At 45.1% G+C, this 12,500-nt stretch overlaps 1 protein-coding gene across 3 annotated transcripts in view; it reads right to left on the bottom strand.

Annotated features, from left to right (window-relative positions):
* The window catches only part of LOC119573177 (GATA-binding factor 2-like), a 13,353-nt gene extending 1,199 nt beyond the window's left edge, over window positions 1-12,154 (bottom strand). The window contains exons 1-5 of one of the 3 annotated variants that reach the window (XM_037920247.1): window positions 12,070-12,154; window positions 10,893-11,013; window positions 5,740-6,456; window positions 5,417-5,562; window positions 4,948-5,073 (exon numbers count right to left, since the gene is read on the bottom strand). In XM_037920247.1, the coding sequence (XP_037776175.1) occupies window positions 4,948-5,073; window positions 5,417-5,562; window positions 5,740-6,456; window positions 10,893-11,013 (1,110 nt within the window). In that variant the 5' untranslated portion in view covers window positions 12,070-12,154. Of the gene's footprint in view, window positions 1-4,947; window positions 5,074-5,416; window positions 5,563-5,739; window positions 6,457-10,892; window positions 11,014-11,963 lie in introns of all 3 variants that reach the window. The other 2 variants (XM_037920249.1, XM_037920248.1) reach the window with 2 other exon arrangements.
* Between the last annotated feature and the right edge of the window lie 346 nt (window positions 12,155-12,500).

The following is a 12,500-nucleotide window of genomic DNA, read 5'->3' as shown; positions in this document are numbered from 1 at the left end:
TGGCTGCGGGACCCCCCCTCGCGGCCCCTCGCCTCCACGCCCACACGCACCTGAACGGCTACCTGTGCCTCGCCGCACCCACACGCCCGTGCCGCCGCCCCCGCCAAATTATGCGCTTAATATTCAGACGGAGATAAAGAGATGGATCCGATGAGAGAGAGAGAGAGAGAGAGAGAGAGAGAGAGAGAGAGAGAGAGAGAGAGAGAGAGAGAGAGAGAGAGAGAGAGAGAGAGAGAGAGAGAGAGAGAGAGAGAGAGAGAGAGGGGGGGGGCGCAGGGGAGTGAGAAGAAAGAGAGACAAGGAAAAAAATGGTAAGGAAAAGGGAAGAAAGGAGAGGTGAGAGAGCGAGAGGCCGAGAGAAACGGAGAGAGCGAGAGAGAGCGCGAGACCCTCCCATAGAGGAGAGATTCCAGCGGCCCGTTAATTAGCCAAGTAGCCAAGCGGCATTCAAGCGCGTCTTTATGGGCGGACGGGCGGCTTTGTGCGGGCGTGAGGCTCCGACCGGGGATTGTATTGACCTGTCTACGTCTGTCTGTCAAGTTTACGACCCGCCACACCCTAGTTTTGTCACACGCCATTCTAGTGTCCGCCCGCCTTGCTTCCAGACGAGTGGACGCGCTTTGTTGCGGACCCCAAAGTCAACATACCCGTTAGTGTGACTTATTCGGGAGGGAGGGGGAAGGCCTGAGGGGGAGAGTGGAGGTGGATTTCGGGAGGGAGGGAGGGAGGGAGGGAGGGAGGGAGGGAGGGGAGGGAGGGAGGGAGGGAGGGGAGGGAGGGAGGGAGGGAGGGAGGGAGAGAGGGAGGAATGGGGAAGGTTTAGGCCAGGATGGAGAGGTGAAGGGAGAAACTTGGGATTGTTGGAAATTAAGGCTATTGCAGAATGATAGTTGCGTTTGCGTGTGTGCAAGTATATAATCATAAATATATTTTTCTGTCCACACACACACACACACACACACACACACACACACACACACACACACACACACACACGCACACACACACACACACACACACACACGCCCGACCGAGTTCTGGCCTTCCTCCATTTTCTTTGATCAGTGTTGTGGGTAATTAGGAGTGGAGAGTGAAAAGCGAGAGAAGAATGCAGGTGGAAGATGTGGCGATAAAGAGGACAGATAAGAAGTCGAGAAAAGTGAGTGTAGGACGCGATTTATATGAAATTCTGTGTCGATGAATTATGCCGCGTTGGGATGCATATTTAAATAGGGACAGCTGATAAAATGATAAGTGAAATAAGAGATATGATTGAAATAACTCACGAATAAAAAAAGATAAATATTGAATTCACTTATCCATAAGAAATGTCTAAAAATCAAAGTAAAAAAAAAATATATATATAAACCTCCGCCTTCAATTTTTCATCAGTGCGCCTTTTTTCCCATGGCTTCCCTCTCTCAGCCCAACGTCCCACCATTATCAACCCTGACATCCGGGAGACATGGAAAACACGACAGGAAATAAGAAGATAAACAAGATAAAAAGATAAAAGGAAAGACGCAAGCCTTCCTCGACTTCAACCGAACCGACGTCAAGGGGAGATGGATTGTCCGATTCCGTTCTAAAAACGCGGGAAACAATCTCGGCCAGTAATAATGAAACGGGACACATCTAGTTAGCATAAAATATTCAACATACACCTTTCTACAGAAAAGAAACCAGTATCCACGCCCTACTAAAGCAAACGACAACCAACTGACTTTGTTTCCGACAAGAGCTATGCCTAAGTCGAAGCCATGCGCATAGGCTGCGACGCGTGGCGGTGGCGCCAGGGCGGTGCGGTCGTCGCCAGACTCCGCTCAGCAGAAGCATGACGAGCGAGCTGCCGCTACGTCCTCTGCGCCGCGGATGCCAGACTACGCCACTTGGCTCTCCGATCGCCGGCCAATTCAGCCTTTCCCTCATTTTAAGGAACGGTTTGACGGCGGGAGACGATTGCTGCTTTTACTGTGATGCGGCGATGCTTTCTCAAAGACTGGGAAGAATTTCTCCTAAGCTTTTTTTGTTGACTAGATTTGGGTGGGCGAATTCATTTCCCGTTCGATGTTTTAATTTTAATTCATCGCATAATCTCGTCCGTGGCAAGACGTCAAGCCAGTTATTTTCATGGACGAATTTTGCAGCGAATGCCCGGAACATGAATCTCCCACACCTTGACGAACACTATTTCACGTGAATTATAAACGAATTGCTTCACGCTCCTGATCGAACACGCGCCGCTCATTCCAACCTTTGATGGGCTTAATTAAGTATTTATCCACGAATTAGGATGCCGTTTAGTTCGAACAAACACCTCGCGGCGCCGTGTGTAAACAGTGGGTCGAGTTGGCGCCACCGTGACCGCTACGGCTGACCCGGGCACGCTCGCGGGTCACGTTCCTGCCCTGCATGAAGGGTATCGGATCACACCCAGGCCTATGGGCACGGGTGCAAGGGTTAGGCCTACACGATCTTTGAAAAAAGAAAGGGAAAAGAGTGAAAAAAGACTGAGACACTCGTGACGTTGGATTATCTGAACCGTTCATTTTTTGGGCGTAATAATAAAGTGCACGTGATTTGCTAATGAATGCACGAAGTTCATAAAGATCGCAACGTTATAAAAAAAATAAAGTAAAGGTTAATCTGTAACGATGAAGTTCAGACCGCATTTCTTTCCGCGTGTTGAAGCCGTGACTAACAGGCAGGAGACATTACCTCTAAACAAACTATCTGTAGTGCGCGGTTGACGTTTATATGTGACATTAAGTAATTTTTTGTCAAAGTCTAAACATTACAAACATTTATACACTTGAGTCGGCATTTCTTTTCATCGGGAAAAGCGAAAAGGTTATTTCGCAAATCAAGAGAAAAATAAACTAAGAAAAATCTAATCTAATTAAATCGAACGATTTTTTTTTCCTTTTTCATTCTATCATTAACAGACCAGGAAGGAAGGAGTGGCTGAGCGACACGTATCTAGAGCGTGTGCCTAAGAGGAGAGACAGCGAGGCCACGACACTTGTATGGATAATATCATGTTTCAAACCTGGCGCCACTTCCCCGCCCGTCTCACAGTACCGCGCTCGATTTTTTCTTTTTTACTTTTTTTTTTGGCCATTTCAGCTCACGTCTCTTTGATGCCTTAGTCTTCGAGATTATTTTCTCCCTTCTCTCGCCCTCTCGATCTTCCCTTTTTTTTTTTCTTTACTTTGTTCGTCTTTTGTGTTCTTTTTTAAATTTCTTTCTCTTTCGATTCTTACGGAACATAAATGATTTTGCGAGCGATAAAAAAAGCAGTTGCGTACGAGATCATATCTGTGTGACCGCCATTCCTTAATGAACGCTTTCCATTGGTAGAATGAGAGAAACTGCACAAAAAATACCTACATCTCTAACCACAGTCGTACCCGTGACTGGCGGCTGTAACATGAAGCCCAAAATGAGGGGTTTTGACGACGATAATTACAGGAGAAAGAGGGCTAAAAGGAGGGGAAACGTATTCACATTACGAGAAAAGGGAAAAACTGACGCCGAGGTTTTGTGGTCTGTCTCTGCAGGAAGGGCCTTGGTAATGACGATAATCGTGTATCAGTTATGATAATAGCAATAATAAATAACAATAATGGTAATTATTACCATTACCATACATTAAGGAATAAATATATAAGAACTTGCTAACCAAACCTAAGCAAAACAAAGCCATTCCTGGCGCTGGCCGAGACGTCAACAAGCCGGCCGAGGAGGGCGGCAAGAGGCAGCGCCGCAGCGATCGACGGCGGACCGAGTAAGATTAGCCACGGACAGATGTTCCCATGTAGACGCTATATTTTACATCGCCTTTGGAATAATTACTCCCTGCGCGCGACTCCCTCCTTCTCGCGTGGGAAAGTATGACCCTTATGTCACTTCGTCAGAAGACCTGGGTGTGCGGAGGGGAACCTTGGCTCTCAACGCGAGGCTTCTGGTTTTCGAGGGAACATGTGTACGAGGGACGCTAATATATCTTCCATTTTCTCCTGAATAATTATGAACCGAGTGTCACAACTGCGCGTGCACAATATTGACTCTAATGACAGGATGTCATTGTGACTAAAATGCACCGCATGAGGCGAAAGCAGAAGTGTCTTACGGTCGTGCAAGGCTCGGCATCTTTACGTTTTCGGGGCATGATAGTCGCATGAACACTGCATCTAAGGTTATAAACGCGCGGTCTGTCAATACCAAGCACACATGTAGTGTTTAAAGCTATATGAGCCAACAGCACAAGGTGAGTCACGCATTCGTGACTCACATCTCAAGATTGTGGGGCAGATGGTGGGAGCATTTTTACCCACGGCGTGGTCATTGCCTCTTCAGTGCTTTTAGTTTGTTCTTCGGTTTCCCTCTGATACTTCTGGTTACCGAAGCGATAAAAAAAAAATAAAACGTCAAGAGAGACTCTCCCTCCATGGGCGACACGTTCATCGGAGGTAAAAAGTTCTTTCACTAATCCCACTTATGATTACCATGGTTTGTCAGCCAAGATAAACATTTCCAATATAAAGAGGAAGAACATTAAAACGGCGTGATAAAGGCACACCATGCACTGCCAGTAAAGCGGAAAATCATCACTGGGAGGGGGGGGAGGGCGTGATGTGATCGACCATTTGACACGAATCATAAGTGTGTAATCATCTGATGCGTCGGATTCACTGTTATCATTTCCACACTCGCTTTCGAAGCTGTGTTTGAACGCTGTGTCTAATGATGAGTAAATGTAGCAGGTATTCCCGTCTGCATTTTGTGTTTTTTTGTATATTTCGTTGGTGTTCTCGCTTTTGTCTTGTACTTTAGTGTATTGTAGGACTGTACGTGTTCCTCCTTGTCTTTTTTGTATAGAAGTTGTAATTTGTAACGAAAACCCTAATGTGTAAAGGCTTAGCAAGCATTCAAAGAAACACTTACATTGTGCAGTTTGTAGTAGAGTCCGCAGGCGTTGCACACTGGCTCTCCGTTTTGGTTCCGTCGCCACAATGTTGTCGTCTGTGTCTTGCAATTGACGCAAGAGGTTCCTTCACGACGATTGGCAGACTGAAGGAGAAATATTTCAATTCAGTATGTTTTATGGAAAATACTCTAAAATATCATCAATACTATTACTAGTGTTTTTTTTTATTTGTGTCCAACCTGATATTTCCCGAGTACAGAACAGACTGCATCAAGCGGTAATCAAATCTTAGGGTGAATAATTCATGAACCGGAATAAGGTTTTCCGCGGCGGCACAAGAGCGCTCCCTCCGGCCCTCCTCGCGGCATCGGACACCTCAATGGGAGCGGGACGTTGCGATGTGACGATAATAAACGCGGGCTCCGATTGGGGGGATAAGGGAAGATCGAGGGAAGATTAGACACACTGATATTGATTGGGACTCACCGTGCGCTGCTTGGGCTTGATGAGCGGCCGGTTCTGGCCGTTCATCTTGTAGTAGAGGCCGCAGGCGTTGCACAGGTAGTGGCCGTTGCCGTCGCGCCGCCACAGCGGAGTGGATGTGGCGCCGCAGTTCACGCACTCGCGCCCCTCTGAAGTGAAAGATGTCAAAGTCAAGGTTAATGAAGAACCACAGAGACGATGCAGCTGAGATGCATTTGTTAACAAATGAATTCTGCTCGATTACTGGAGATTTGGAAATTCGTTCATGATGATCATTATGACAATTTACAGGCTTTGAGATAACCAAAAGCTAAATGGCTGCTTACCCGTGCTGGAGCGCTTAGTGTTCTTAGACTTCTCGTGCGAGGGCGACAGCGCGGTGGCGGGCACGGTGGAGAAGGGCTTGCTGAACATGGAGGTCATGCCCGAGGACGGGTAGAAGCCGGAGTAGCCGCTGTGAGTGAAGTCCATGGAGGAATGGGTGGGGTACGTGCTGTATCCGGCCGGGTGGGCGGTGGTGTGGGCGGGCGAGAGGGACAGTGCAGGCTTGGAGGCGAAGGACGAGCTGAAGGCAGGGCTGTAGACGGAATCCGACTTGATTTCGCTGCCTGCGACGCCGCTCGGGGAGGCGGTGACCCGGTCAGGGGTCATGCGTGCGGCGGCTGTGGGGTTGTCGTGCTGCTGAGGCTGCTGCTGTTGCTGTGGCATGGGGCTGGTGCTCATAGGGTGATCCTGGGGCTGCTGCTGCTGCTGCTGCTGTTGCTGAGGTGCTTGCTGCGACGCGGCTGCTGAGGCGGTCTCTTCGGGCGGGGTCGGAGGATATCCGTAGGCGGCATATCCCTGGGCGGACTGGTGTGTCTGGTGGGCGGGCGTGGGCGTGGGCTGATAAGTCTTAGCGAAAGGTGTGTGCCAAGAGGATGCGGGCGTGTTGTAAGCCGAGGGGGCAGCGGCGGCAGCCATTTTGTCTGTGCCCAACCAGGAGTGCAGAGGTGTGGGGAAGTGCGGGTGTGCGCGGTACATGCTGCTCTGACCAAAGCGACCTGCTGAGGAAAAAGCAAGGGTTACTCGTTGCAAATATTATTATTAACACAATGAAACTGACAGAAAAACATATTATGCATGATATTCAAAATATAATGTAAAATTATAATCAACCTAAAAGACTTTTTTCCCCTGGACTCCTGGAGAGTGTTAAACCATCAAACGATATGAGGGGATTTTTATAGGCACTGCATACTCCCCCCCCCCCTCCCCCGCCCGGAGCCTCCCGAGCAATTTAACACAGAATGGAGCTTGACAGTCAATTGACGGTTTGACTGACAGCTTGGTGGAACTCGTGAGAAGGGAGTGAGGGCTTTCGAAGGGTGGTTAGTAGCCTCATTGTTTGTCATTATAAGGTTGCGTGTGGTTAGCGCCGCGGCAAAGCTTGTCTCCATTGTGTGAGTACGTAAGCTTTGACGGCGAGGAGCAAGCAGTGCCATTGTTGTTTCTAGTAATGCTGAATGCATAATCATTTGAGGACTTCCTTTCGAGAATAAATTTGATGGGAAAAGTAATCAGAGAGGAATATATATATATATATATATATATATATATATATATATATATATAAATATATATATATATATATATATATATATATATATATATATATATATATATATATATATATATATATAGATAGAGAGAGAGAGAGAGATAGATAGAGAGAGAGAGAGAGAGAGAGAGAGAGAGAGAGAGAGAGAGAGAGAGAGAGAGAGAGAGAGAGAGAGAGAGAGAGAGAGAGAGAGAGAGAGATAGAGAGAGAGAGGTCAAAGATAGATTGACAGATAGACCGATATATAAATAGAGAGAGAGAGAAGAGAAGAGAAGAGAAGAGAAGAAAAGAGAGAGAGAGATCAAACAAGAACAGAAGGCGATAACCACAGAAAAAAAAAGGAAAAGAGAGAAAAAATAAAAGAGGAGAGCACACGGATAAGCAGATGACCACAGAGAGCGCTGCGAGAGCCAGGCGACCATAAAGCAGCCTCGCGCCCTCCGTCGGTCCCTCGGCCTCACGTGCTCGCGGGGCCAAACGAGGGTGCTAATGCGTGGGTGTTGATGAGAGGTCATTACGGAGGAGCACAAGTTACGGATGGACGCTCCTTAAAAGTGATTGGTGCCCTTCGCGTGACCTCTAGCCCTGCCGGGGAATTAGCAGGCCTTTAAGCGCTGTCCCATGTGCTTTGGCCGGCCGCAACACACGCACTCTTTGAATCTGAAGGACTAGTGCGTAAGTTTTGAGTTTTCTTTTTCTTTTTCCCCCTCTTGTTTCTTCTTTTATAGCTCTATTTGTGTCTCACATCGGGAGAGCTCATAAATAATAAGCGGAATGAAATACGGAGAGGGGAGCATTGCTAACCCTTGGAGGCCGGGAGCCGCGAGGAGGAGCCGCCGCAAACCGCAGCTCCAGCTCGCAGCGCCTCCGCCTTCGAGGGGAAAGTGCGCGAGGCTCCCAGAATGACCACCGGGACCTAAACATCCGCCAAACATTTATTTTCCTTAGACACATTTACCTTTTTTCCAAGAGGGGAGTTCAGTTGAGGGTAATGGGGAATGACAGTTAACATCTGTATTTGGCAATCGCTGCGGTAGGAGGCTTTCAGAGCTAATAGGACTGAGTCGGACTTATGGCACACCAGCCTTCTCGGGACAGGCGCGGCGAGAGTGAAATAGTGAGAAATATTTTTTCCCCTTCGCCTCTAAACGTTTTCTTTTTCTCGGGATTTGTTGCTGTTTCCATTTTTAATACAGAATGCCATTTCGTTACATTTCTCTTTTAAAAAAAGACATATATTTTTATTAGTGTTCAAAGACATTTTATGAAACCAAAACGGAAATTCTGAGCCCGGAGATTCAACAAATGTCGCCCTAATCTTGTGTTTCACGCCCAATCCCTTCGGCATGTAGCGGCGACCCGCCCTAATTCGACAACAATGAGGCCGCCGCGCCATCCACGCCCGCGCCCAAGACGATTTCATTTTATGACAAAGCTAAGGCGGCGGCGCTCGGCTTCTGCGGGATTTTCGACCTCGGTTTAGCTTTCTGCGGTTCGGATGCTGCTGGTTGGTGGGGGGAGGGGGGGCTTCGATGACTGGGAACGACAGGTTACGACTCTGCTTCGGAAGTGATGGGGAATGGATGGGGATCGGTAGCTACTCCGATCTCTTCGTATTTCAGGAAGGAACACTTGATAACATTCTGATCGTCATAAATATCAGTAAGAGATATATCAGTGACACGGTGGTACTTTTCAGAAGTGTCAGGATGATTGTTGTTTCACGCTCGAGTAAATTATAAGCTGCCTAGACAAAATAAATCTAATCAGTTTACAAGCTACAGGTTTCCCATTTCTATTAATCTTCTTGTAATTAACCGAAACACCTGTGTTAAACGAACAGACACGAAGCAATCGAGTAAAAAAAATCAACAGCAAAACATGAAAAAAAAACAATAACCCCAACGCAAAGACTCATAAATATCTCAGAAATGGACCGAGTTTCGAAGTCGCAGATTGTACAACAAGAAGTCCCATTTCTTTAGCCTTCAGCGATATGTATATTAGTTGACGAGTGAACCCCAAAGGGACGCACGCTGCACCTGGCCCCGATCAGTCTCCGAGCCCAGACCGACGAGGGGCTTCGGCCCAGGGCTCGGGACGAATCCCAATTGGTGTCTCTGTCACTATGGCAATTTATTCATGGTATTTACTCGAATGAGTTTGTTGTGATACATATTACCGATTCATATAATTTTCAAAAGCTGAAGATGATAATATTAATAATAATCACAATAATGATAATAATAATAATAATAATAATAATAATAATAATAAAGATAACAACAATAATAATTATAATAATAATAATAATGATAACAGTCATAATGGTAATAATAATTATTATTAAAAAAAAAAAAAAAATAACAATAATAATAATATCATTCTTATCATTATCATCACCATAATTATTACCATGATCTTTATTATTGTTATTATTAATATTGTTATTATTAATTCTATTATATCATCATTGTTACTATTATCATCCTCATCCTCATCCTCACCCTCATTATTATTATTATCATTATTATTGTTATCAATGTCATTACTATAATTATCATTCTCATCTTCATCATCATTATTATCATTCTCAGTATTATTATCACTATCAACACTATTACTATAATCTTAATTAACATAATTATATTAATGAAACTATGAATTTCGAATTCATGTGATATCTCATGCCACTGGGATATAAATGCAAAACGTTTGAATCGATTTACATATTTGGCTTAAGCTGATTTTATAACTACTATGATTGACCGTCAGTTTGCCTGAGCGGTGAGTGATTATGAATGAGTGTTCATCAATATCTGTTTAACAGGATTCCCCATGTGCATCTTCTAAGAACAATCGGTAAGTGTGACGCAATCATTCAAAGGCAATGCAGTCGCTGTGGCCTGCCCGCGTTTCCTCGCAGCCAAGTGGCCCGCGTCGTCCTTGGCTCTCCTAATGAGTGTCGCTGCGCCGCGCCGGATGCCCTCTGCCGCTGCATCTCGCCTCCTTAGTCCTCGTGCCATCATTTAACGCAACTAATACGTCAAAACAACGCGATTGCAGCTCAAAATCACGGCTAGCGTCGGTGACATATTGTGGTGGTGAGTAGCAGTGACGTTTCGGAGGCCGCTCCACGTCATACGCCGTACTGTGTTACAATTTACGCAGCCGTACACCGCGGCCTCCATGTACACGGGTCACATTACACAAGTTTTTACGCTGGCGAAGGTTGGTTCCCTCCTGGCCTGCTGGTGACTGCGCTGCCCTTGTTATCCCTCCCTCTGATAATGCAGTTCCTGCTTCTGCAAGGTTTACGAACTTCATTTGACTCACATGCATACCACCGGCCTGATCTAAAGTTGCAAGTTGTGTGCCATTTATGCCTTCAATTTACTGTTACTATCGCATCGATACAAGGAATCGTCTCGCTGATCTCACCCGGCAGTGAGGACTGCATGCACCGAGACCACGAGGGCCAGGTCCCTGTGCCACAAGGGCTCGACCACTGTATGGAAGCGATTAACGTTTTTTGTACAACGGCTCTAATTTGCTGCATTAATTTCCTTTCATAATTATATGTCTGAATTAAGGAGACGGTTTCCTCGGGGTAGGGAAGGAAGCGTAATTAGGGTGTGTTATAGGGGGAGAGGCGTGGGGGTATACAATGTGTACCCAACAGCGTCGTAAATCAATAGAAATCACATGCACGTTATCCTGCGACAAATCCACTGATCGCTCGCTGCCTCAGTCCCAACAAAGAGCACAAGAAAACAAACAAAGAAACAAACAAACAAACAAAACTTATGACGGAGACAAATGCAAACTGACACTCCACACAACACCGATAAAAGAAAGAGGCCGAAGGGGAGCTCGACTTACCTGGGTTGGAGTAAGAGCAGTGCTGGGAATTGGAATAGAAATCCTGCAGCGACGACATCGGGGCGTATCCGGTGGGGTACTGGGCCTGACCCCCCTCCACACCGCTCCCAACTTCCATCATCTGTTGGAGACACGCAACCTCGCATTAGCTCAAAGACATCTATGTATCTCTTTTTTATATTTTTTGCTCTCTAATCAGAGAAAAAAAAGTATTTGATAGGTAAAACTATTCGCACCACAACGCCAAAGTATTAGTCATATAATAGAAAGGTAAATTGAGGAAATCATATTTATATACACAATTCTTACATCACCATATTTCTGTATTCATCGACATGCTACACACTACGCCTACAGTATGGCTAAATATATTTGATAAAGTATATAATTCACTATCGTCACTATCATTCCCACTGACATATTACTACAATCTCCAATTATGTTATATGGGTACATGGAGTATCCATAATGAATCTGTTAACAATAACCATTCAAAATTCGCATTTATTTTATAGTCAATATTTCTGAAAGTTTCACAAGAGACTCCGATAATATCCCGCCGTGACGTTCGGCGCAAGAGCGGTTCGGAAGCGCACCGGCGGAGCGGCCGCCACTTGTCCTATGTAATTATTCTTAAATCTTTCATTCGCATAAGGACGAAAATCAAGAAAATAGAACATTGTATATGCACCGTGCTAAAATGCCCTAAATCACATTTTTTTTTTTTTTTTACATATATCAAATAAATATAGAACCAATTTTACCACAAATTCCCCGCAGATTAACGTCAGTAGATATTCAGAATATATGAGATACCCCTAAATTCTAACCTGAATTCTTTTGTAGTCAGTACACAAATAATTTGAAAATTCCCACAAAATGTAAGTGCATGTATAATTTGGACTTAAGCCACTCACAGAATTAAATATTCGTGGTAGCAGTTTAACATAAATGCGTAAAACGCAAAGCAGGCTGCTCTATAAATTAATATTTGCGTTTCCTTTGAAAATCTAATTCCTACATTTACTAGTCCCTGGCACGATATTCAGCAAATTCAAGCAGTCTACTTACTGTACCCGACAAGACACTTTCAAGAATCACTTTTCCAAAAGAATCTCAAGAATCACAATATACACTTTCTAACTTTGTTGTAAATATGTTCCACTGGGAAATTTACCTTGTATCTTTCTTTACCAGACCAAGGATATACAATCGAGAGGAACACAGAACGTTTCAATGTGCTCTATCCACTTGCAGATAGTCAACTAACGTGGTTTGAGTATCGCGTGTGTGTCTTTGTAGTCGTGAGAACACGCCTCCTCTCGCGGCGGACCAATCGTCGATTACCGTGGTCACGCAGAGTGAGTGACCAGAATGCATAATATTTTTTAATGTAATACATCCTCTACAGTATTATTATTGTTGGAATTTACACGAAAACTTTATATAGTCATTATATATATAATGGTATAGTTGTCTTATTTATAAATGAAATGTAAGTGAAAATATAAAATACAATCATAGGAAAAAGGGATGTGGCACAGTACGGCAGCGAGATTTAAGCTCCACCCAAGGCCGTAGCCCCGCCCCTTTCGACGCATGGTGCTG

This window comes from Penaeus monodon, chromosome 5 (assembly GCF_015228065.2).
Source record: "Penaeus monodon isolate SGIC_2016 chromosome 5, NSTDA_Pmon_1, whole genome shotgun sequence".
Lineage (NCBI taxonomy): Eukaryota > Metazoa > Arthropoda > Malacostraca > Decapoda > Penaeidae > Penaeus > Penaeus monodon.
Note: the sequence above shows the minus strand (reverse complement) of the source record. Positions and strands in the feature narration are given on the sequence as shown.